General features: G+C 41.4%; 1 protein-coding gene across 1 annotated transcript in view; it reads right to left on the bottom strand.

The window, feature by feature from the left end:
• ST8SIA1 (ST8 alpha-N-acetyl-neuraminide alpha-2,8-sialyltransferase 1) overlaps nt 1-23,346 on the bottom strand; it is a 103,564-nt gene that overhangs the window by 40,174 nt on the left and 40,044 nt on the right. Inside the window, exons 3-4 of the mRNA XM_030238025.2 lie at nt 10,211-10,320; nt 6,283-6,375 (exon numbers count right to left, since the gene is read on the bottom strand). Coding sequence (XP_030093885.1) covers nt 6,283-6,375; nt 10,211-10,320 — 203 coding nt within the window. The remainder of the gene's footprint in view (nt 1-6,282; nt 6,376-10,210; nt 10,321-23,346) is intronic.

The following is a 23,346-nucleotide window of genomic DNA, read 5'->3' as shown; positions in this document are numbered from 1 at the left end:
ACCTGGGTTGTCCATACAAGACTCTAAAGTATTAAAATGACTTAGAAGACACTAGTCACATGCTTAAATATAAGGCACTTGATTAATTTTTCCACATATTGGTAGTAGGTTTTAGAAGCTGTCATATCAAGTCCTACTGCAGGAATGAACGGAAGAAAAAAACCTCATGTTAATTAAAAGCATGATTTGCTCAGGGACACATATAGCTTTCCCATTTCACAGACCTAATAATGGAAAATCAGACAGCTGGCTGTCTCTGTTTGGTAGTGCTGGCAGACTCTTGCATACCGTGGTCTGAAGAAGACACCAGGAGCTGGGAGAGGGGGGAGGAATGAAAAGGAACAGTCTTCCTGCCATAGCTTGCCAAGAAAATGAAAATGTGTGAGACAATGTGTTAATGAATATCCCCACAGATGAGCAAGAACTGGTGATTTCAGTGAGGCAAAGATTTTGCAATTAAAATGTCATTCACAATGGAGATAACAATGATTATCATCAAAATCCCAGACAAGAAACTTACAAATGTGTGCGTAAAGTAATGCATCCTATTCCTCTCCCATCCTACAATAAATACACAGTAGAATTGAAATTTGAGGCTATTTCAATCACAAATCCAAATGGATTCTTTTTATGTTGGTATCTTCTATCCCTACTTTATGACAACTACTAATAAAACATTTATTTTCAAGAAAAAGCATCAAACCATGATTTCATGAGATCTCATTTATAATTTTCCATTTCACCTCCACATCAATTTGCCCTTTAAATTACTGTAAGATAGAGACGTCTGTAGGTTCTCTGGGAGATTTTTCCTAACATCTAGCACTTGCTTTTTCTGATGGGGTACCATCCCTAAGTGTATGTCAGAAAACTCTCCCTGTTCGTCTCAGTATTTCCTCTCCCAGATTAAATAACTTTTCCTCCAAGTTCCCCTTTCCCTAACCCAAAATTTCACCCCATTGCAACAGCACCTGACCTTTCTCTTTGGAGCCAATGGTGCATTTGGAGACACCTCTAAAGCCACCAGTCATTTCCTTAGGCTGAGGGGTCCTAGATCTCCTTCTTGCTCATTGCTCTGTCTCGTGGTTAAGAGAATAAAAGCCCCTGATTTAAGTGGGGTCAAAGCATGGCTGCAATAGCAACAAGCTGCTCCAATCACAGCAGGATTTATTTGCAACTCCAGGTATTTCTGCTCATCAGCTAAGAAAACACAAAAAGCAAACCAGAAATTCTGGAATTTTTCTTTCCTGGCTCTGTCTTTGGCTTGGTAGTAGCATTGGGCCAGTCCCCTCCATCCCCAGAGTTTGCTTCCTTTTCTGTTCAAACAAGGACAAAAGTAGATGTTCCACACAAAGAGAAGATAAGGCAAAATTGATAAATGTAAAGGTTTTAAAAGAAACTTTGCATTAGAGGAGGGGAAAAATTGATTATCACCAAATGGGGCTTCAAGCAACCTCCATGTACAGAAGAGTTATCACAGTCTTGACTCCTGTGAAGTACTTCCCAGAAATATTATCCCCTTGCTGTTGGCACAGATATTCAGAGACTCTCATACAAGAACATAAAGTATGAATTAAAATAATTATTCTTATCACTTTGGACTTCTCATCAATGAAATAATCCGAGATATATTTAAATACCAGGAATGAGAAAAGGACTTCTGTATGAAGTGTTTAGAATCTGGTGACTAATTGACTTTACAGGAAAAGATCTTCCCATCACTCAACTTGTATAGAAAGGACAAGATAAGCACAAAGGGTTTTCCTTCAAGAACATATTTTATGGGTGGTTTCTACCTTTGTTTTTCTGATCTTTTGCAATTACCAAAAAATAATGTAACTACCTAGGAACAGAATAGGTAATTTTTACATGGAGAAACACTGAAGAGGAATTCTCATGAAACATTTTCATGAGTGTAAGCAACAGGCACAATACTGTACATTTGTTTGATCAAAGATAAAGGAAGCTTTTATCAAAGTAAATTATTGCTTCAATTCCAAATTTTTATTCCTAATAATCTAAGTCAGTTGGATTCAGAGATGCCTTCAGGACTGAATCCTGGAAAGGTTATTAGCTGCCTCTAAAATGTAGGGGACCCTGGAAAGCAAATTTAAGCCCACTCAAAATCCATGGGAACTTAATAAACAGCAGTGATATTTAACTGGCATTTCCAAGCTGAGAGGCAGAATCACTGCATTTGTTAGTCTTTAGTCTCATTCTTTCATCATGGTTTAGTGCAAGACACTGGATGCAGCAAAAACTTTTCAAATATCACAGATGGAAAAGGTGTATTAATTTACTGAAAGGAAAATGTTCCCATTCAGTGTGGAAGTTCATACTTCCACATAGGCCATGGGCACACAGATCATGGATAAAATACTCCCCAAAAATCATCAGCTGGTCTAAAACTCCCTGGATGCTGGGAAACATCTATTTGGACTATTCTATCTATGTTATTGATGATATAAGTGTGAATAGGTTAGACAGATAAGCAGACATGACACTAGAAAGGAACACTGCTGCAAACAGCATCTGACTGCAGATTTAATTAGGAGCTCAGACAAATTATTATTGTATGACATTTGCAAGAGTTGTTGAAGATATGAAATTCATAAAATTGGCTTCTCCTAAACAGCCCAGATCCAGTGACTTTAGAAACAGATAATAATCCACATCCACAAACTCTTTGTATTTCCTAGTTAAGAATCTTATACCATTGATCAAAAATCAGCATTGCCTCTTAAGCATTTTTATATTCACTGATTTGTCCCTCTCTACAGCTGTAGACAAGGGTTCAGAATACGGAAACAACCTCTGTAAGTGACATAACCTTGCTGATTTTTCCCAGAGTCTTCAGAATGGCTGTAGGCGCATCACAGGTACTGGTACCGCACTGCCTCTTTCCTAGGAGGGACTTAGAGCAGCTAGACTTGGAAAGAAAATAAAACCCAGGCCAAATACAAAATAACCCTCTGCCTGCAAAGTGGTGCCCTGCAGATGAAGCCCAGCTGAATAGGATGGTAGGGGAATGAACTGGAAACATCAAAGATGTGGGATGGCAGTCCCACAACACTGCTCAGGGCTAGAGGCTGGGAGAGGTCACCTTGGCCCCAGGAGCACCTTTATGCAACATTTCAATCCCAACTGCAACCTTAACACAGGCTTTGATGGAAAAGTTATGCTTTGAATGCAAAGTGAAAAAAGGAGTTTCACACAGGAGTGAAGGACTGTGAGTTCCAGTATTAACTGAAGAGAGACATCTGTGAAAAGTTTTAGACAAAAAAAAGAAACTGGGACAGTCAACACACATCCTCTTAGACTGGAAAATTTATACCACAGTACATCTGTTGTCAGTTCTCCTGTATTACACTAACTGAAGTTAGGGTAGGACATTCCTGAAACCCAAATGAGTAGGACATTCAAAGGGTAGGACATTCAAACCCAAATAAGAACAGACCAAAATACTTCACAAGTGAAAACTGTATTACCTATCAGAACAAGAGCGCAGCCACAACCAACACCCCAGAAGGCTTCAGGCATCAGCTGCATATTGTACCCCAGCGCAGCCTTTCATGCCCTGCTGCTGATGCAGTGCACCTGTGTGCCCTCTGTGCCCTCTGGGGTTGGTCAGTGCCCCTGAGAACTCCAGGGCTCCTTCCCTTCAATGCTGCTCACCTGTCCTGCACAGCTGGAGAAAATGAAGGATGATTGGGCACAGCCCCAACCCAGTTACCAATAACTCTGTGCCTACACTACCTGCAGAGTCTCATTTCCTGCTGAAAACAGAGAAGGAACTTGATCTCTAAGTTTTGCAAAAATCAATGTTTAGAAGTTAAAGATAAGGTACTCCTAGATTAAAATTGTGACTCTTCCATCCTAAGGTGCTAAATTGATACCAACACTTTTATATTTTAAAGGCACTAATTCTGGTTTTAGAACCACACAGAAAATCACTTTCACATCCCTGGTATGAAAACTTCGCCGTACACAACATGCATCACCATAAATTATCTGGTAAGGGTAAATCTTTTAGAAACCATGAATGGTGCGCAGGACCAATTCACTAAACCTGCCATCAGACACTTGAGAGATAATTGAGATGTCAAGCCTCATCAATATCAACATACTTCAAGTAAGGACAAGAAGAGAGAGGAAGAATAGCAGTGAATAATCCCACCATGTGATCTTCGATAACTCACAGCTTAGAAACAGATACATCAGTCACAAATATGAATGTCTTTGAATTTCATCAGAAGTATAAGTAACCTTAATTCCTAAAAAAGCTTCTCTCCATAGGTGTGATGAAAGTTAAAATAGAGAAAAAAAGACTACAACTGTCAAGATACAACCTTTATTTCCCCACTCTAACTTAACACACAGGAGATAAAATAATTACTTTGGGCAGCACACAGGAAACATCAGTCAATTATTTTTTAAAAATTAAAGCATTTCTTCCTGACCAGGCAGAGGAAGCAAAGCCTCAAAAGAGGCTTCTGCCAATTTTCAGTGCTATGCATTTGTTCCCTGTGTTATTCTCAGTTGCTGGTTGTGTATCTCCCCCAATCAATACACATGTACATACATTCCACAATACTCTCTCGACCCAAGGTCTGCATCACAGTAACTGTCCACTCACTTTAAAAACTGACATTAATCACAATCTTGTTTCCTTTCTCTTTTTCCCCCATTTCCCACCCCTCTCCACTCCTCCTTGAGCTATCCCCCCTTCACAAAGTAGCAACTCGCTCTCTCCATCTGCTTCTTCAACCATCTCCTCATTCTATCCTTCCCTCTTGCTGAAACACTCCATGGTCTCTCCAGTGTGGCTCCACAGTCTCCTCCAAGCATCACTAAAACTCTTCCCCTTTTCTGTTCAAAAATAGTAGCTACAGTCAGCTTTCTACTCCAGACCTTGATAGAGGGGAGGGTGTCAAACAAATACACCAGAGTTAAATAATCTTCTGTCTTGCAAACTGTAAAACCCTCTGAAAGGCTGTGTTTCACACTGCTCCTTTTCATTTCATCCCAAATGCCATGGCCAAACTGATCTTTCCTTGATGGATGCTCTGGCCATTTAATTCCACTTCTTAAATCAACTAGCCATCTACATACCACAGCGTTTTCAGATTCCCTGTCTTCATATCCACTGCCCTGGGTAACTCCCTGGTTCTGCCTGGCACCAGGTGCCATCCCCTGCCAGTTCTGCTTGGCTTGCTTTGATCTCATCCCACAAGCATTGCTGTGCCTTCCCCTATTCAAGCACTTTCTGCCTGCAATCAGCTCTTGAAGTTCATTGTTATTATTATTACTCCACTTCCCTCTTGCTTGTCCTCTCTGTTCTACTCTGTCAAAGACTGTCATCTCTTCCACACACTAAACTACAGAGCCCTTCAATGCCTGAAAGAGAGGAAAAATATTCCATTTAAAATACCATCAAACATCCATTTCCAAGCCAGTGCCTTTCTTTTCAAAACACCTGGCTTTCTACCATGCATTTAATTTTCCTGCTTTGCTTCCTTTCACAATCCTTCACCCGCCAGTACTCACATTATACATTTCTTTGTACTTAGTCATTTCCTGCTCATCCCCTTGGCTCATATTTTTTCTCTTCTGTTTTTCAGTGAACATGGCAGGTTACTACCAGATCTTGTTCTGCCTGAGAACAACCTACCTCATTCCAGAGGACAAACAAAGAACATGGCAATTAAAATTCAGGAAGACAAAATCGGAGAGATAGCACTGACATTTTTTTTCCCCACTTGCTCTTCCCCACTCTCATCAGTGACTGACATTTGGAAAATTTCAACCAACTCTAATAAACTAAACAAATTTGTCCCAGTTTCCTAAGAAAGCAAAGCTTGTATGACCACACCCTGCCAAGCAGTTCCATCCTAACCCTTTTTATACTCTGTCAGTCAGTATCAAACAAATAATGCAAAGGCAGTGAGACTCAGGGGTTATCTGTGCTGAAACAAAGAGCGACCCAAAGCAGCATCTCCATGGACTGTGGGATGCAGCAGGAGCTGGCCTGACCAGCAGAGCAGTTTAGGGCACCCATCAACACGCCCCTCCCTTAGCTCCCTGCTTACACTGAAAGCATCAGAGGTTTAGCTTTAATTATTGCACCTAACACCTAACCATTGCCTACTGCACCTTTTCTAGATCCCCTTCCAGGATCAGATTATTAGGAACACAACTCTGATGCACCAATTTCTATAACAGTGATGAAGCATTTTTCTTTTTGTCTACCCCCACCCAGAAAAGGAAAAATCTGCTCTTTACCTTTTTTGAATTATACTGGGGTTTGCAGTCACCAGTTGGGTTTTGGATCCAACGTCCTTGCTGTATTCACTGGATAGAGGAGGAAGGTTGCACCTGCACACAAAGACAGCCAAGATTTTAGATGATATTCAGGACTGATAGGCTTCAGAAAATGTAAAAACAATGTATCACTGAACTAGGTTACAATTGCTCCCTACTGTACCACACCTATCAGTATTTTTGTACCAGATTGTGGGAAAATAGAGAAATAAAACCTTTTGCAGAGATGAGATCTGTGTAGCTGCTAAGGAAACCCAAAGGCACTTGACATTTCTGACAGAAAAAAGGCTGTGGAAGAACCTGTTACTACCTATAGAAGAACTTTTTTTAAAAAATCAAACTCTTTAAAAGTTCTGGTTTTCACACTGTTTTTTCTAGTTAACCACTCAATGGTATTACAGGCATTATAACTGGCATTTCTAATATTACACTGTGGGGTACCATCACCTTATCGAATTCACTGAGAAAACACAGAAGAAAAAAAATCAGGTGGCTTTTTAGACATTTGTGTCAGTTCTGCTCACAATCTTGTTCTGGTGGGCAGGGTGATGATGGAATAAAGCCAAAGCAATTGAGCAAATTTACTTTGGGAAGCAGAGAATCAAGACTCAATAAACCAGAAGTAGAGGGAAATATCCATACAGCGAACAATCCTGAAAGCTCCTTTGTAAAGACCTAGGAGAAGGAAGGTGCAGGACACAAAGATGAAGGTACATTCAAACAGTATCCAAGCCTGTGCACTGCCCCAAAAATTAGTCAGGAGAAATCTACTCAATACTACTCAATAAAAAGTGCACTAAAAACTGGTTTCCAGACATGATTAGTTTCAAATTTCTCCTTTAAAACAAAGGCATGAAAAGAATTTGGAATGGTTAAAAGGCAAAAATGAAATCATGGTTCTCAAAGACAAGCAGAATTTGGAATTTTTTTCAGAGAAAGGCTTTTAGGTGTTTATGTTGTTGGGGTTTTCTCTCTGCAGTTCTTGTTAAGTTAGAAAAAAACCAGCCAACCAACAAGAAGAACAACAAAACAAAAAAAAACCCCAACCAAAACCACACTGGCGCTATATCAGCCTCTATCTGCATACGAATACCAGTTTTCAAAGCCTTAAATTCTCATCATCAAGCAAGGCCAAGGAAAGGACAGCAATGTCCTAACTTAATGAAACATGCATGAATTAAATCACATTCACCAAGAAATACAGAATTTCCAGGAACATTTTCTCATTTTCATGACTGTATTTGTTAAGATGTGTACAACACATTGAGATTTCAGTCAGGAAACGGCTTCTAGTTCACTCTACCACAAATTAAGACAAGCTAGAGAAATTCAAAAGAAGACAGAAAAAATAATCAAAAAAAGAGGTTTTAGAAACTGCAGTCATTGTTAGGAAGGGGAATGAAAAGGCCAGAGGCATAGGGAAATTTTAATTCTCAGACAAATTACAAAATCTTAACAAGAAAAAGTTCCTTAAAAAAAAGTAAAATAAAAGTCAAATATTTGTGAAGGAAGATTTATAGCTGATTTTCCCTAGGGTAGAGAGGTGGCATAATATCTCTGGCAGATCAGTTTAATGCTCCCTGCTTTGAATAAACACAAGCTCATAGGGCACACTTTTAAAAAACCATTTTTGGTTTAAGATGATTACATAGCATTATGAAGGACTAAGACCTCACCCTAGTTTTTATTATCTCAGCATCTAGATAATGACAATTATTTCATAAGCCAGTCACAGATGCATTATTTCAACACATCATCAGTAAGTCTGATTCCCACCTTAGAGTGCAGGAAACATTAAGCAATGTGCTGAGTATCCACAGGAAACTGCAGGAAATCTGTTACTTGACCTTGCCAATTATTTTCTTGGATTGGTCAGTCAAGTGCTGAGTGTTCTGCAGGTGAGGAACACGCTGAAGCACAAGACTAATTTTAAGAAATTCTATTTTTAATTCTCTTACTGTTATATCTGGTACTGAGAGGTAAGTACATGAAAAATAGAGTTAAAGACATGGCTTAAGACTATTACCCAACACTTCTCTCTTAAAATGAGCATTAGCAGATAGGGAATGGGAAAAAACTTTTTTTTTGTCCTAGGAAGTAAGAATTAGAAACTTGAAAATCAGAAGAAGAGTCATTACATCCGCAATACTTAAACATGGAGACCATATTCACCTTTCTCAGTGCATATGCAGCTTGCTATGCCCTAGGGGCTGAAAACTGCTGCTCTTTTCATCTCTGCTGGAACAACTGTGTTGGTAGAAGATGCTCAGCAACCAGAGGAGTCTAAACTCATTAAATAACCTTAGCAATTACAACATACGACTGCAGCCATCATCTCTCACGTGACAAAGCTTATGGAAATATACAAAAGTGAAATCAAAACTCACATGAAGGGAATTAACAAACAACGGCAAAACCTGGCAGGACATTTCACACTGCAGAAACACTTGGAAGTAATTACACAAGTTTCTTTTTAAAAAATGAGAAGTGTTATGGAAGTCACTATTGTGCTCTACCTCTCAGCTCTCAGATTATAGAAATGAGATGAAGATCAACTAAATTTTCCATACAAATGATTTCGTATCACTAATACAACAGAGCCTGCAGACAGCAAATGGGATTCGAGCAGGATTCTCCCTATCACTTATTTCTAAATCAAAACAAGCTCTGTACATATAATGCTTGCTTTACCCTCCTGCAGAGAAATAGGGTTTTATGATCAAGCTAAAATAGCTGCTGTTTTGTTGCTTTGTTTGTTGTTTTGGTTTTTTTTAACTTCTGTTGTTTTTGTAACTGGTTGCTCCTGCAGCATTTTAATTTCTAGAAAATACAGAATGCAAGAAACTGAATACACACTGCAGTTTCTGATATTTAGTCTATGGAACACCCCAAGAATTTTGCAGTAATGGCAATCAGAGTGCTGCTCTCCCCCTGTGCTTTACATCATCTCTTCCCTAAGTGCTCCAAGTATGTTTCCCTTTGCCTTTAATTGTTCTATTTCTTTGCATTACCAGGCATTTAATAACGAAGGCATTTAAGGCAAACCAGAAATTAGAGGAATGGTTTAGAACAAATTTATACAGTTTTATAATAAGCCATCAGGATTTAATAAGGAGACTTGTTATAGTGGGTGTTCATTATGCATCCATCAGAAACCCAAAGAAACTCTATCTCTTCTGGAACATTCCTCCAGTTTCTCCCCCACAATGTTTATCTTGTTAATGTTTATCAGGGAGGAACTAATTTCTGTCTTTCTTCCTTAAGGATCACAGACCTAGAAAGTGCCAAATTTAATCACAAAAGCAGTAGCTGGTTCAACATCCCTCCTGACAGGTTCTTGTAAATTGAGGAAGGCTGGAGGGAAAGGAAATGTGAAGAATCACAAAAACCTCAAGGGAAGAAGTTTGGCCTTTCCTCAGACAGCCACAGTTCAGTCTTGAGGGAAGAAAAACAAAGGAAGATTTTGGCTTGCAGCAACTCAAGCCCTGCCCCTAAATCAGCCCCTACTTATTCTGAGGTCCATGGGTTGCACAGACAGTGTTCAGTTTCAGAGGACAGAGCACAGAGCAGGATGAAGCAGCCTGGCTACCACTGCATAAATGATGAGAAAAGCAGCTCCTCAGCATCTCCCTGAGACACTGCACAAGTCCTCACAACTTTACTGAGCAGCACACTGCCCCCCTCACCCCATATCCCCTTGCAGAACCAAGCCCAAACTCATTTTTTGCCTCTCCTCACATTTTGACCCAAATTGCTTGTGTAAAGCATACTGCAAAGGCAGGGCACCAAGGCAAATGATCATGGATTAATGCCAGCTGAACAGCTCTGAAAAGGCTGAGGCTGAGCAGGTGGAAGGGGGGATAATGTGTCATTAAGGTTTCTGTCTTACCGCATGACAAAATCTGCTTGATCTATTTGTTTGCCGCAGCCACTCTTTTTCAGGATCCCACCGTTTCCCACCACGGAACATTTCTTCAGTGGCAGCTGGAAGGGAGTAGCCTAGCAACACAAAACAAGACCAGTTTTACAGAGGAGAACACAAACATCTTTGTAGCAGCCACTCCTGGAGAGCCCAGGGAAGTGTTAGGGCTCAAAGTGACAGAAAGTAAAAAGGAGAATTAGGAGTGAAGGAAAAAAATAGTACAGAAATGAGCTGGTAAGTACATGTAGAACCAGTCTGATCCCCACTCCCCAAACCAGGATGCAACAAACATTATACAGATGATGATTTTCTTCAAAACCAAAACTGCCTGGTCCGGATTCAGAATTGGCCAAAGTCAGGCAGCTCACAAGCCTTCCAGGCAAGCTGCAAGGACACAGGGGAAACAAGACAAGCAGGAAAACAGGAAAAAACCTAATCCATGAGAGTGAACTTCCTGAGCTGATATACGAAAGTCACCTTTGAGGAAGAAAGGAAGGAAGGAACAGGGAATGCTGTGATGACTGAAGCGTACTGGGAATCTGGTGTCACCCTGGCTCTCTCCATGGCTGTGTTGCTGGGACAGGTCAATCCAGAGCCTTAGGCAAAGATATTTGGAGCTTGACAGCAGCTCCCTAAACAGCCAGTTGTCCAGACACATTACAAATTAGTATCAGCATAAATTAAAATTAGAGAGGGACAATTTTAGCTGAGGAGCTCCTGTAGCTGCTCAACAGGGCATGAAAGTGCAAATTCAAATGGGCATGGGATCCTGTGCACCAAACACGGTAATAGATCTGCATAGTCCTCATTCCAGAGGATCTCAAACTATGGATGGGACATGTTCCTGTCAACCACAAGCCTCTTGTGAGCTTGGGGCAGCCATGTCAGCAGCACACAGCACTTCAGAGCAGCCCAGGACATCAAAAAAGAGGTGGTGAAGAGACATGTGAATTTAAAGCGGTGTGATTTAGTTACAGAATGTGATTTGTGTACAATACAAGAGTTATTATCCTTCTCAAGCAAAAAAAAAAAAAAAAATTGTGCAGGGATTTTTATTTATCAAACCTGCCAAAGCCTGACTTTGCAGCAGAGGCAGGAGTTACTGCACAAGCCTCAGAGAACACGGATGCCAGGGAGAGAGGATGCAGCAGCACAGACCAATTCTCTCTGGGTGGCCTCACTTGCATGTACAGAGCAACATCTGCCAGTGTATCATATATTCACCAGGCACTGCAATACAGGACATGGTCCAGAAAGCAGAGCCAGGATTACAGCACAGACTCTGCATTTTTTAGAACTTATTCCTGCTGCCTTTTTTGTCTTCTTCCTAGATTTACTTGCTTTGTCTACCTTTCTCTGCAAACTAGACTCTGTTCAGCTTGCATAAAGTCACAACTTGGTTTTAATGAAAAAACTAACACTAGATTAAGAAATGATTAAGCAGAAAAGTAAATTTTAGGGTCCTGACAGCCAGCCATGATAGTGCAGCAGAGCGATACTGAATATGCAGTTGCATTCTTGTCCTGCATCTGCCTTCTCAAGAAGATTTTTTTAACTTAACAGTTACTGAACCAGGAGCATATCTTGAGATTCAAAGGACATCTCATCTCTGAGATGACCCTGATCAAATGAGAACTCACATTCTCTGTAAAGGCATGGGGGTGGGAAGCAGAGGAAATGCAGACTAGATGTGTTCTATAAATAACAGTACCTTTCTTAAAGATACATCAAAACTCCCTTCAAGACAGCTGTGCCAAACCACAAAGGCAGCAGACATTAACTCTTGCTTTTAATGGTAGTGGGCACTGTCACAAATTCTGTGCCTTTAGACCCCCCAAACAGACATTTAGCATTTGTTAAATGCTTCCAAATTCTGTCAGTTGCAAACAGCCTTTAATATTGCTTGAGATGACTTGCTGTCCCTTCAAGGGAGCCTTATTTCCTGTTCTGCTCAGAGATGATACTACCAGTTCTCGTTTGTATGCGTACTTTGGTTTCCAGAAGCTGATGAAGTTTTGAAACTCTTGTCCTTTTGTTATCCTGAACACAGTCTTGCTACTCAGTGCATACAGAAAATTCTCACATCAAGGTGAGGTAGTTCTATTTTTTATTTTAGTTTGTGCAAAGTAGGGAGCCTGGCGGGTAGCCCACACTTTGTGTAAATAGACACAATTTCTACATTTTAACAAACAATGGCATCAACACACATTGGTTCCAAATTACAATAACTTTTCATTAATCTAACCGTATTGAATATCTATCTCTTCCTTATCATTCTAATTCTTCTTTCCGTCATTTACTGCTTAGTCCTGTTGACTTCACTCCTAGTGGCTCTTGTCCAAACAGCCTATTCATTTCAGAATAGCACTCCCTTTCCCTTGAAACAAAGGATTAGCCAAGCCTATGAATTTCCACAAGTTTCACAATGCAACTACTCAATCACATCTGCCAGGGTATAGCTACTGATTAACAACAAAATAATTCCCAAGTTGGGATCACATCGTGGATTAAGTATCTCTTCAGAGAGTCTAAGAAGCAAAATAACAAGATCAGGGCTGACAGGGTGAAGTGAAGAAGCTAAAGGAAAGAGAAAGGGCAGATTATATCATCGTGGTGGGTGTCTCTCTGCTTAACCTGTGAAGATCCACTTGCTGTGTGCATAGAGGAGGAAAACCAGGCTGGACACAGCTCTTGGTGGAAAGACACCATGCCCACAGACACTTCTGCCTCCCCCAGCAAAATTCTGAAGATTCAGGACATGGCACAGACATCAGAGTCCACACACCCACACACTACACTTTAGCTTAAAATGATCAATGGCTTATTTTCCACAGGACCACACTTTTAAACTTGCTACAGGCATTAAGCAAAAGACAGTTCCAATGTCATTACCAGCGTGCAGGGGTGCAAAGTCCAAAGGATCAACTGTCTCTGCTGCATGGTGGCATTTCAGGTGCTCTGGGCTCAGAGAAGAGCAATTACTTAGGATGACCTGGGAGAACCCTGCATTTGTTATCATTCACATGACTTTGTTTCAGACGCTCAGATCACAGATCTGTGTTATTGCTGAGACTGCAGGGACATTCCAGGAGCTCTTTGTCTAAACACAAAACTGCCTGGTCACACTAAACTGATACAAGTCCTAGACTCGAGTGTTGCCCATAAGCAACTATGAAACATATGGCGTTTTTTTCTCTCTCCACAAAACCTTCTAATGTTTTCCTTCTTTACCTTCCACATCACCACACTTTGCTAGGCAAATTATCAGTTCATAGTTGACAGTGTGTAAATTCTCACATTAAAGGCACCCAGCTATCATTTATGCTAAATGATTACAAAAACCTCAGCTGTTTTTCTCCTTAGAACTCTAAGCTAGCCTAACAAATGCTGGCTTTAGGCAGCAGAGTTGTAACAAAAGCATTTCCACTAATATTAGCTTCCTGAAAGTGTTATTTTCATTGTCAACACATGTTATTTTTGTTATTTTCTTCATTCATAAAATTGTTATGAATGGCCACAGTCTTGTGGATGGACTGGAAAAAAACAGCCTCAGTTTATTTAGTATGATAGAGAAAATGTATCAGAAACCCACCAACTTATCCGCATTAATGAGGAATAATTACCATAAAATTTACAAATACTTTTAAATAGTAACACCTTGCATATTGGAAATAATCAGGATGAATTCCCTTTCTAAACCAAAGTCAATCACTTTATTAAATGAATTGCATGAGGCATTTTTTAAAAAGGTGTCTCCCAATAAAACCAGAGCCAGGAAGGCCCCATTGTCTCTTTTCCCCCTTTTTAAACAATGAAACTCTACTGGCAATCAGTAAAGGCATTCTAGTTCATATTCATGTAAACAAAAGAAGAACCTGCACAGTCCCCTGCAAATTCAATGACAAATAAGCACACAGAGCAATGGATTAAAGACTCCCAATTGAATACGGGACGAATTTAACAAATCATCTCTCAAGCAATGGACTGATTAGTTTCATCATTCATCTAAGCAGAAATAAATCATTGTCATCAGTTAAAAGAACATTACACATACTAACAAAAAATAATTTTAGATAATGCTACTCTAAATCACTTTGATTTCATTGTTAGGTTGTTAATGCAATAATTTTTTGCCCACTCACTGCCAAAGACTTTAATCAGAAACCAAGTTCTTACTGGAAAAACAGGAAAAACTACAGTATTCAGCCTCTGCTTTAATGCTGAAGATACAAAAATCATTGAAAATGCTGAGAACATAAATTAGAATAATTTATCTTTTAAATAAGCCTTTTGAATTGGAAAGAGATGCTGTGATTTTGCTGTCCCTTTTGAGCAGGCAGCATCACGATGATGTGGGTGAGGCTGTAGTGAATTCCCTAAGGAGCCAGCTGAACCCTGAGAGTCCCGGTGCCTTTTCACACTGCCAGGTGCTGCAAGGTGGCAGCGGCTCCTCTTCCATTGTCCACAGGTCACATTTGGGCTGATGGCCCTTGGCCACCCACAGCTGTGAGACACGACAGCTCGGCCACAAACCCACCAGTGCCAGGGAAGGCATATCCCAACAGGGAGATGGAGGCTCTGGTTCTCCCCTTTCCTTCTCTCCAGCCAGCTGCTAATTCCACCCTTGCCAGGTGCAGGAGCCCAGAGCAAGGAGTGACCCAGGGACAGCAAAGGAATAGGCACAGAATCAATCACAGACTGGTTTGGCTTGGAGGGACCTTAGAGATCATCCTGTTCCAACATCTCTGGGCAGGGACACCTTCCACTAGACCAGGCTGTTCAGAGCCCCATCCAAACCTCCCTGGCCTTGAACACTTCCAGGAATGGGGCACCCATAAGTTCTCTGGGCAGCCTGTTCCACTGCCTCAGCACCCTCACAGAAATAAATCTCAAATTCCACATATCTAGTCAAAATCTACTCTCTCTCACTGGAACGGGGGGACCCTGATTAAAATGTGATTATTACAAGAAGAAATGGTGGCAATAAAATGACCTTGAAAGAAGATAAAGAAATCCCACGCTGAACCTCCAGCTCCCTTCTTCAGCTGATTTTGGCACTGCCAGCTGGTACATGTTGAAACCTGAAGCTCAGTGTTTGCACGAAAGAGAAGTTGCCCAGGTGGGACAAGCTCCTCCATAGGTGTCCATGTCTCAGCCATGACAGCAGTGTCTTTAGTCAGCCCTGAGGTGGATTTCACATTCAAGCTTATGCAAACTTTGTGCTCTCCACAAATATCTGCTTTAGGCAGTATTGTTTTTCATGAGATTAGAACCTCAAGAACCGTTTACACAGGGACACAGGGCTACAAAAGACCACTTGGAAAACTAAATGCATTGCTGTGCTGCTGCAGGAAAAGCTCTGCTACCCAAAAGGATCCATGAACTGAGAGCAGCCACATGCTAGAGAGAGAACACTTGGCAACCTTATTCACATAAAGCACAGAGCAGCAGTGACTAAGCTGGCAGTCACTTTCAGTTCCAGCTGTACTTTAAGTAGGAACTTCAAAATGGTGTGATCTTTAACAGCTTTCTACCCAGCATGATGTCACTGCAAGGGAGCACTTGCTTGGAATTAAAAGAACGCTTCACATTGCTGATGTGACATTTAATTCAATAGAGTCAGCCTCCATACAGCCAGGACAGCACAGTGTGGGGATTATGGAAAAAATAAACCAAAAAAAGCATGTCTGTAGATTGGAACAGACTACTGACTGCATATCATAGACAGTATTTTAAATAATGAATGCTCTGGCAATGCCAAGGGTATCCTCCACTGACAAGACAAAGAGAATAAATTGGTGAGAAATTCCAAAGATCTGCAAGATTTTTGGATCCAAACTTTACAACCTGCAATGCATTAGAACCCCAAAATTTGATTTAAAAGTATAAAAATAAAGTATCATTTGTTGATATTGTGGGGGTGGGGAAGGTTTCTCTTACTCCAGGAGATGCTACAGTTTTCAACATTTCCACAACTGAGAAGCTTCAAGAAGAACTTATAGTGCCTCCTAAATAGCTGCATTTAAATGTTCTGTGGAGTCACCCAGTCCCATGTAAATAGCAGAAAAAGGAAAAATAGCATACAAATCCTTGAGGAACAGCATGACCAGAACCCATAAACAACTGCCTCTGTCGGCTTCTCTTGGCCCCTTCTTGCACTCTTGGGTGCCTCCTTTGATTTCTTCTGCTTAAATCGTGTGTGATAAGGCTAAACCTTGAGTCACAGGGCAAAGCACCTAACTCTCCCAACACCCACAGCAACACTCAGCAAACCCTTCCTTTTCCCTGAGCTCCTGACAACACCAGGTGCCACGGGGAGGACAGCAGCATGCTCTGGGTGGGACTGCCAGCCCTGCCCTGCCAGCACCTTTGGAGGCAGGGCACAGGAGCCTGCCCCACACTGCAGCTGGCTCAGGGGAAATGCAGGCACTGCCCAGGGTTTACACTGCCTCCCAGACCACTGGCACCAGGTGGCACAAAGACAGAGGAACAGCAGGTATTCCAACACTTATTTCCCTCTTGCTCAATCTGCTCCAAGTCTGAACAGAGGATAAAAAGCTGTGTATCAACCTGTAAACACCAGAGCTGCATGAATAAAATGCTCTAAGCCTAAGACAAAAAAAGTGCACCCAAACCTTTTCAAGTTGTGACTGTGTGTTGCATGGAAACAAGAATGAACACAAGTCATCACTTCTGTGTGAAAAACTACTTTTTTAATGTCATGTAAATCTATTAAACAACACAACTAGTTACCTTATGATAGTTTAATGAGCTTTCCTGCAGGTCTGGGAAAATGCAGTATAAACTTCAAGGCAGTTAATCTCCTGCCTTGCAGTGCACAATATCCTGGCTGAGGAAGTTACTCTCTGCAGGCACACACTAACTCTCATGCACAAAAGCCTTTGTTAAAGTAAATAACTGTTACATTCCAGGTAGAGAAACAAAGATAAAACCAAATAATATGACTGCCAAATTGCAAAGTCCTCCGACTCTTGCCTGTACATTCTCCCCCAGTGATTTCAAGATGCACAGTTTGAGTAGCAAGCAGAAACCAGAAGAGAACAGGGGAAATTGCAGGGTACCTGCTTACTTATGTCTGGTGTAGGAATAAGTAAAGAAAGTTGAACTGTTCTCTTGTGACAGTGTGGGACAACACATAGTCAGCAAGGAAGATAGCTGCAGATTTTGCAAGACCAACTATTGCTCAGTAATGTTTACTTTTCCCAGTTTTACAAAAGGTTTATCAACAATTTTATGTTCCTCAAAATGTTATTAGGAAAACACAGCATATGCAATAAATAAGGCTAGTTTCAGCTCATAAAAAATAAAAAGGGCTTCCAAACCTAATTGCAGAAAGGACAATAACACTTCTAGAAAGGAATGGATCTCTGAATTCCTGATCCCTTTGATATGAACAAGCAGATACAGCAAATTACAGGTAATTAATCAACTTATATAGGCATCAAAATACAGATTTAGTTATCATAAGAAGTATCAAAGTAGCAACTCGCTTCCATTTTGACAGTTCCTCAGACAATGAACCTCTACAAGGAAAAGATCCTCTCACCAACAAGTGAGCCTTGCCTTTCTGTTACCTCTGAATAGTTCAGATGAATCACGGACATCTTTTGAGATTCACTGGTTAAAAAGACAAGTAGCAAAGATTGAGCTGTCTGGGAAATTTGCAATTAGAGTTTGAGCAGAGTTTGAACACTGAGATTGGTTTCTCAGCAGCATGGAATGACTGCTGATGTTAATACTTTCACACTTCCATTTTTCTCTCCTCTATTAATGAGAAAAGCCTCTTAAGAAAGTTTCAGTTACCTTATTGCTAAGGAGGCAAAACATAATTTTTAAGACAAATTTCAGACCTTGAAAACTCCAAATTTTACAACAGACATGGAGGTTATTTAACAATGTATCATCCTGCATCTTACACCTTTATTCTACCCTTCATGCAGAAGCACATGATCATATGGCACATGATCTGGCTGATGTAACTAACCAGACATGAAAAGCTGGCACAAAGACTTGAAACAAATAACAGCACACCAAGAGAACAACACAGAGACCTTCAAGGACTGCACATCAGGCAATGGTACAGGTCTGCATTTACAACACTTTCTTCAGGGCAGTATTTCTGCAGAGAAGTAGAGCCAAGGTTAAAAGCCCTTGCTGGCAAGTCAGAAAGGAGGTCAGCAGCATCAAAGGATTTACACATGATGAGTGACTACCAACGTGCTAAAAAAGCCATGTTTACCAAATAAGGAAGCAATTAGAGGGAAGTGCAGTGCCATGTCATGCCATGTCTAAAACTTATGAAAAGAGACATTTAGAAGGCCAAGGAGGTAAAGGGGAACAACTACTGCAATTACAGAACCAATGAAGTTTCCATTAGCTATTTATTTTTCTGGTAATGAAAACAGAACTCCTTAAAACCTATTATCACATAGGAGCATGAGAATAATTAGTGAATAACTTATCATAACTAATTTGAATGAACAGCAGTCACTTCTACATCAATAATAAAACACTTAGCAACATAATATTAAATGGGAAAAAGTGCCGTTTCACTATATAAGGATATAGTTTCCCTAAAAAGTAATCAGAAAGCGCCATTTTTTTTGCAAGCTTACACAAAGCCTTGTCCAGAGAAGAGTAACAGAGCTGGGGAAGGGTCTGGAGCACAAGTCCTGTGGGGAGCAGCTGAGGGAGCCTGTTGTTTAGCCTGAAGAAAAGGAGGCTCAGGGGGGCCCTTCTCACTCTCCACAAGTATCTGAAAGCAGGATGCAGCCAGGTGGGGGTCAGGCTCTGCTCCCAGGTAAGGAGCTATAGCACAAGAGAAGCTGGCCTCAGGCTGTGCCAGGGAGGGTTCAGGTTGGGCATCAGGATGAATTTCTCCACTCAAAGGTTGGCCAGGCACTAGAATGGGCTGCCCAGGCAGGTGGGGGAATCACCATCCTGGGGAGTGCTCAGGAAATACCTGGATGTGTCACTCAGTACTCTGGTCTAGTGGACAAGGTGGAAATCATTCAAATATTGGAATCAAGGCTCCTGGAGGTCTTGTCCAACCTAAACGACCTTGTGATTCTGTGAAAGTACTTTTGGGGCTCACTCCCCTACTGAGAGTGCCGCCAGACAGGGAGGCCAGGCCTGAGGGACCCAACCCAAACCAAGACAGCACAATTGCACATTAGGATCTGAAATCTGACCTCACACAAAGGCCTTTCCTCACTGACTCAGTGTTTCCCTTGCTTTCAGCACCAGAGAATTCTGAGAACCCAGGGCACCTCCTGCTGCAGCCGGGTCTCCCCGTGTGTGCGGTTTGTGGGTGCAGGACCCTGGACAGCGCTGGGATCCGCCAGGCCCGGCCCGCCCTCAGCCGGGGCCACGGCGCCGCTCAGAAAGGGCCTGAATCAAACCCTCTGCACCCTGGAGAGCACAGCAAACAGCTTCAATAAACCGCAACCCCCTCAGCCAGGGTGACTGCATCCCTCAGCAAAGGGCCTGAATCAAACCCTCTGCACCCTGGAGAGCACAGCAAACAGCTTCAATAAACTGCAACCCCCTCAGCCAGGGTGACTGCATCCCTCAGCAAAGGGCCTGAATCAAACCCTCTGCACCCTGGAGAACACAGCAAACAGCTTCAATAAACTGCAACCCCCTCAGCCAGGGTGACTGCATCCCTCAGCAAAGGGCCTGAATCAAACCCTCTGCACCCTGGAGAACACAGCAAACAGCTTCAATAAACTGCAACCCCCTCAGCCAGGGTGACTGCATCCCTCAGCAAAGGGCCTGAATCAAACCCTCTGCACCCTGGAGAACACAGCAAACAGCTTCAATAAACTGCAACCCCCTCTGCCAGCTGAACAAACAGCCATGGAAATGAAGTTCCAGATGGAATTCCTCCACAGAAAGGTGGCTAAGCATTGGAATGGACTGCCCAGGGAGGTGGTGGAGTCACCGTCCCTGGAGGTGTTACAAAATGACTCAGTGCTATGCTTTAATTGACAAGGGGGCGATTGGTCAAAGGTTGGACTTGATGACCTTGGAAATCTTTTCCAACCTTAATGACTTTAAGGTTCTGTGAAATCACAGAAGTTGCTAGGACATCATATTATTTTGTTATTTTGAAGTTATTGTCAGACCCAGCAAGTAGGTTTTGAGCTTCCTATCAAGCTAAAACCAATTTTATTTTTCACTAAAAGCAATTCCCAAACCTGCTGCAAATCCAGTGCAAATTCATGAACATCCAGAGCAGCAGGAAGCTGTTAACACCATGGGAATGGATTGAATACTCCCTGAGTAAAAAGCACTACCCAACAGCAAGCTGCTTGAGCCTAGAGCCTTTCCTTCTACTTTGTTTTTGGGGCCTACTTCAGCCCCAGTTTAATGGCTAGGCTGAGGAGGGACAGCTTCCTATCTGCAAACATTTGAGCCTAGTGACTTGGAAGAGGATGGGGTAAAAGAGCAAAGAGCTTGGAGCGTACCAGCAGGGATGAGAGGCTGTTAATTAGGCTCATGCTGAACCCACTCTCAGTACTTGCTAACACATAACAGTAACACCCAAACATGATGGCTGCAGGCCCCAGGCAGCATTTCCAAAGACATCTTTAGGCCAGACTTGTTTCTGTGGCTGAGAAAATTACTCCATTCTGCCTTTTATACTCACTCTTCTGCTTTACTTTTCATCCTTTAAACAAGATTTGTCATACAAGAATTGTCATGATCTTTTCACCTTTCAAAAACTGAGTTGTCTGATTTTGATACTCCCCAAAATTAAGCTTCTGAATTTTCCTTTAGCTTTCTTTATTCACATGATGGATCTCATGGAAGACAGCACAGGTTGGTTGTTGGCTTTTGATAAGAGATGTATAAAATCATAGAATGGCCTGGACTGGAAGAGACCTTTAAAAGGTCATCTTGTTTCAACACCTTCCACTCTCCCAGGCTGCTCAGAGCCCCATCCAAACTGGCTTTGAATTCTTCCAGGGATGGGGCATCATCAGCTTCTCTGGGCACCCTCTGCCAGGGCCTCACCAGCCTCAGAGTGAAGACTTTCTTCTAATATCCAATGTAAACCTACTCTCTGTTAGTTGGAAGCCATTCCTTCCTGGCCTGTCACTACATGTAACTGTGCCCTCTGGTTTCATCTTCCCACAGAATCTCAAATTTTATTTTTTTTTTGAGTTCTCTAAGTCAATTAAAGAGATATATTTAAGTGTTGTTGCTCTCCACACATATCTAGATAGCCTTTAAAGGGCAGACAAAAATGATTGCAAAATGACTTTGAGTGCTGTACAATATATTCTTTCTCAATTATGTTCAGCCAAAAAAGTCACACTTAGAGAAAATGTTTCTCCCCTAGGCATAGGATCACTTATAATATGACCTGTAATTAGAAAGTCAGATTAGGCTCTTTCTTTTTTGCATCACTAGTAAATATTCTACACAAGTGGACCACCTAGGCCTTCCATTTTTGTCTTGGGCCTCTGACAATGCCATTCATGACGCCTGGAAACAACAGATATTAGACCATCCCACTGCTAACAATCAAGTTAGCAACAATATGGTGCCCTTTTTCTTTTCTCCAGTAAATAAGATTTTAATGACTCTAGAACATGCAGAATAAACAGATTCCTTTTAACAGCATCCCCCTTGTAGTGTTACTTACATTTTCCTACCTTTCAACATAGATCTGCACTCTTTTCACCACAAACAAATGTGACTCTTTGACTGCCAGAGCCTACATATCCTCTTTTTTTCATTCACCTTCTTTTTGTCAGCAAAGCAATGGCACATTTGGGTGTTTCATGTCACAGTTAAATTCCAATAAAAACCTTACCAGAACTACTGAGTTACATTGAGCTTTTTTGTAATTTGTAATTTTTCATAAACCAAATCCAGATTCAACGGAAAAGTTTACACATATTAATAAATTAATAGCCTGCATTTTTCATTTATGAAATAGTTTAGTGGCAAAGCTTGCACTTAAGCAGTGAGAATTTTCAAGGTTTCATTAAGCCTGAAGGGGACACTTGCAGATACAACTGAATGGCAGACTCTGCTCTCCAAATATTCCAGTGAAGAGGAGGTTGTTTTACAGCACTTTGCTAAAGATAAATTAGCTATGATTCTACATCAGAATTCAAAATGGGCAAGTCTTTCACAGCGAGTTTGGCAAAGTGGTGGGTCACAGGCTACACTGTTTTGTTTAAATCACTTCTCCCACTCCTACTTAAAATTCAGACATCCAAACTCAATACAGCAAAGAAATGCAAGAGCTCCACTGAACTTGCAGTAATTCACGTGTACCAGGACTTCCCACAGAACAAACACAAACCCCACGTGTTTCAGAGCAGGAGCTCTACTCTGTCAGTCAGCCAGGGGTGGAAATTAAACATTCCCTCAGGAATTTTCCTCTCCAGCCTCAGACACCGAATGCCACTCATCCCAGGGCGTGGTCCAGGGAACACCTTCTCAGTTTGGTATCCTGGGCAAGAAAAAGGTGAAAAAAAATCCCCTTTCCAAGAGTGTTGCATAGGAGGATGCAAAGTTTCAGGCAGCCAGCACTTCTCCCTTTCTCCCAGCTGCCTCACACCACAACCTATTCCAAGGATGAAGGCACACAGGCAGGCAGACAAAAGAAAGGGTTTGGTTTTTTTTTTTGGTCTGGCTGGCTGTGGCAGAACAGGTTGCTCTGAAGGACAGACCTCTAAGACAAAAGCTCACACAGTCAGATAAAACCTCCCTGTAGCTCCTAACATGAAGCATGTGTTCATATGAAGAAATATCAAGCCCTAACATGAGGAGTTTTCAACAGATATTTCCTTGGTAGATAGAATATTTCCAGTTACTTCTGAAGTGCTGAATTATGTAATTGTATATTCCTATGTGTCACACATAGATCTACAAAGAGAGGCCACAGCAACAAAAATTTAGTTAGACACCATAACATCTGGGAATAAGCAATAAACAAAGAAAACAACAAAAAAACTTCAAATGTGAATGAAAAAATACTGCCATGATTTTGTAATAAATATATAGAAGAGCAAGTGTTCAGTGCTGACCCAGCAGATGAGGTAATAGCCTACACAGCTGAT

The sequence above is a fragment of the Serinus canaria genome, chromosome 1A (genome assembly GCF_022539315.1).
Source record: "Serinus canaria isolate serCan28SL12 chromosome 1A, serCan2020, whole genome shotgun sequence".
In the NCBI taxonomy this organism is placed as follows: Eukaryota; Metazoa; Chordata; class Aves; order Passeriformes; family Fringillidae; genus Serinus; species Serinus canaria.
This window is presented reverse-complemented; position numbering and strand designations above follow the sequence as displayed.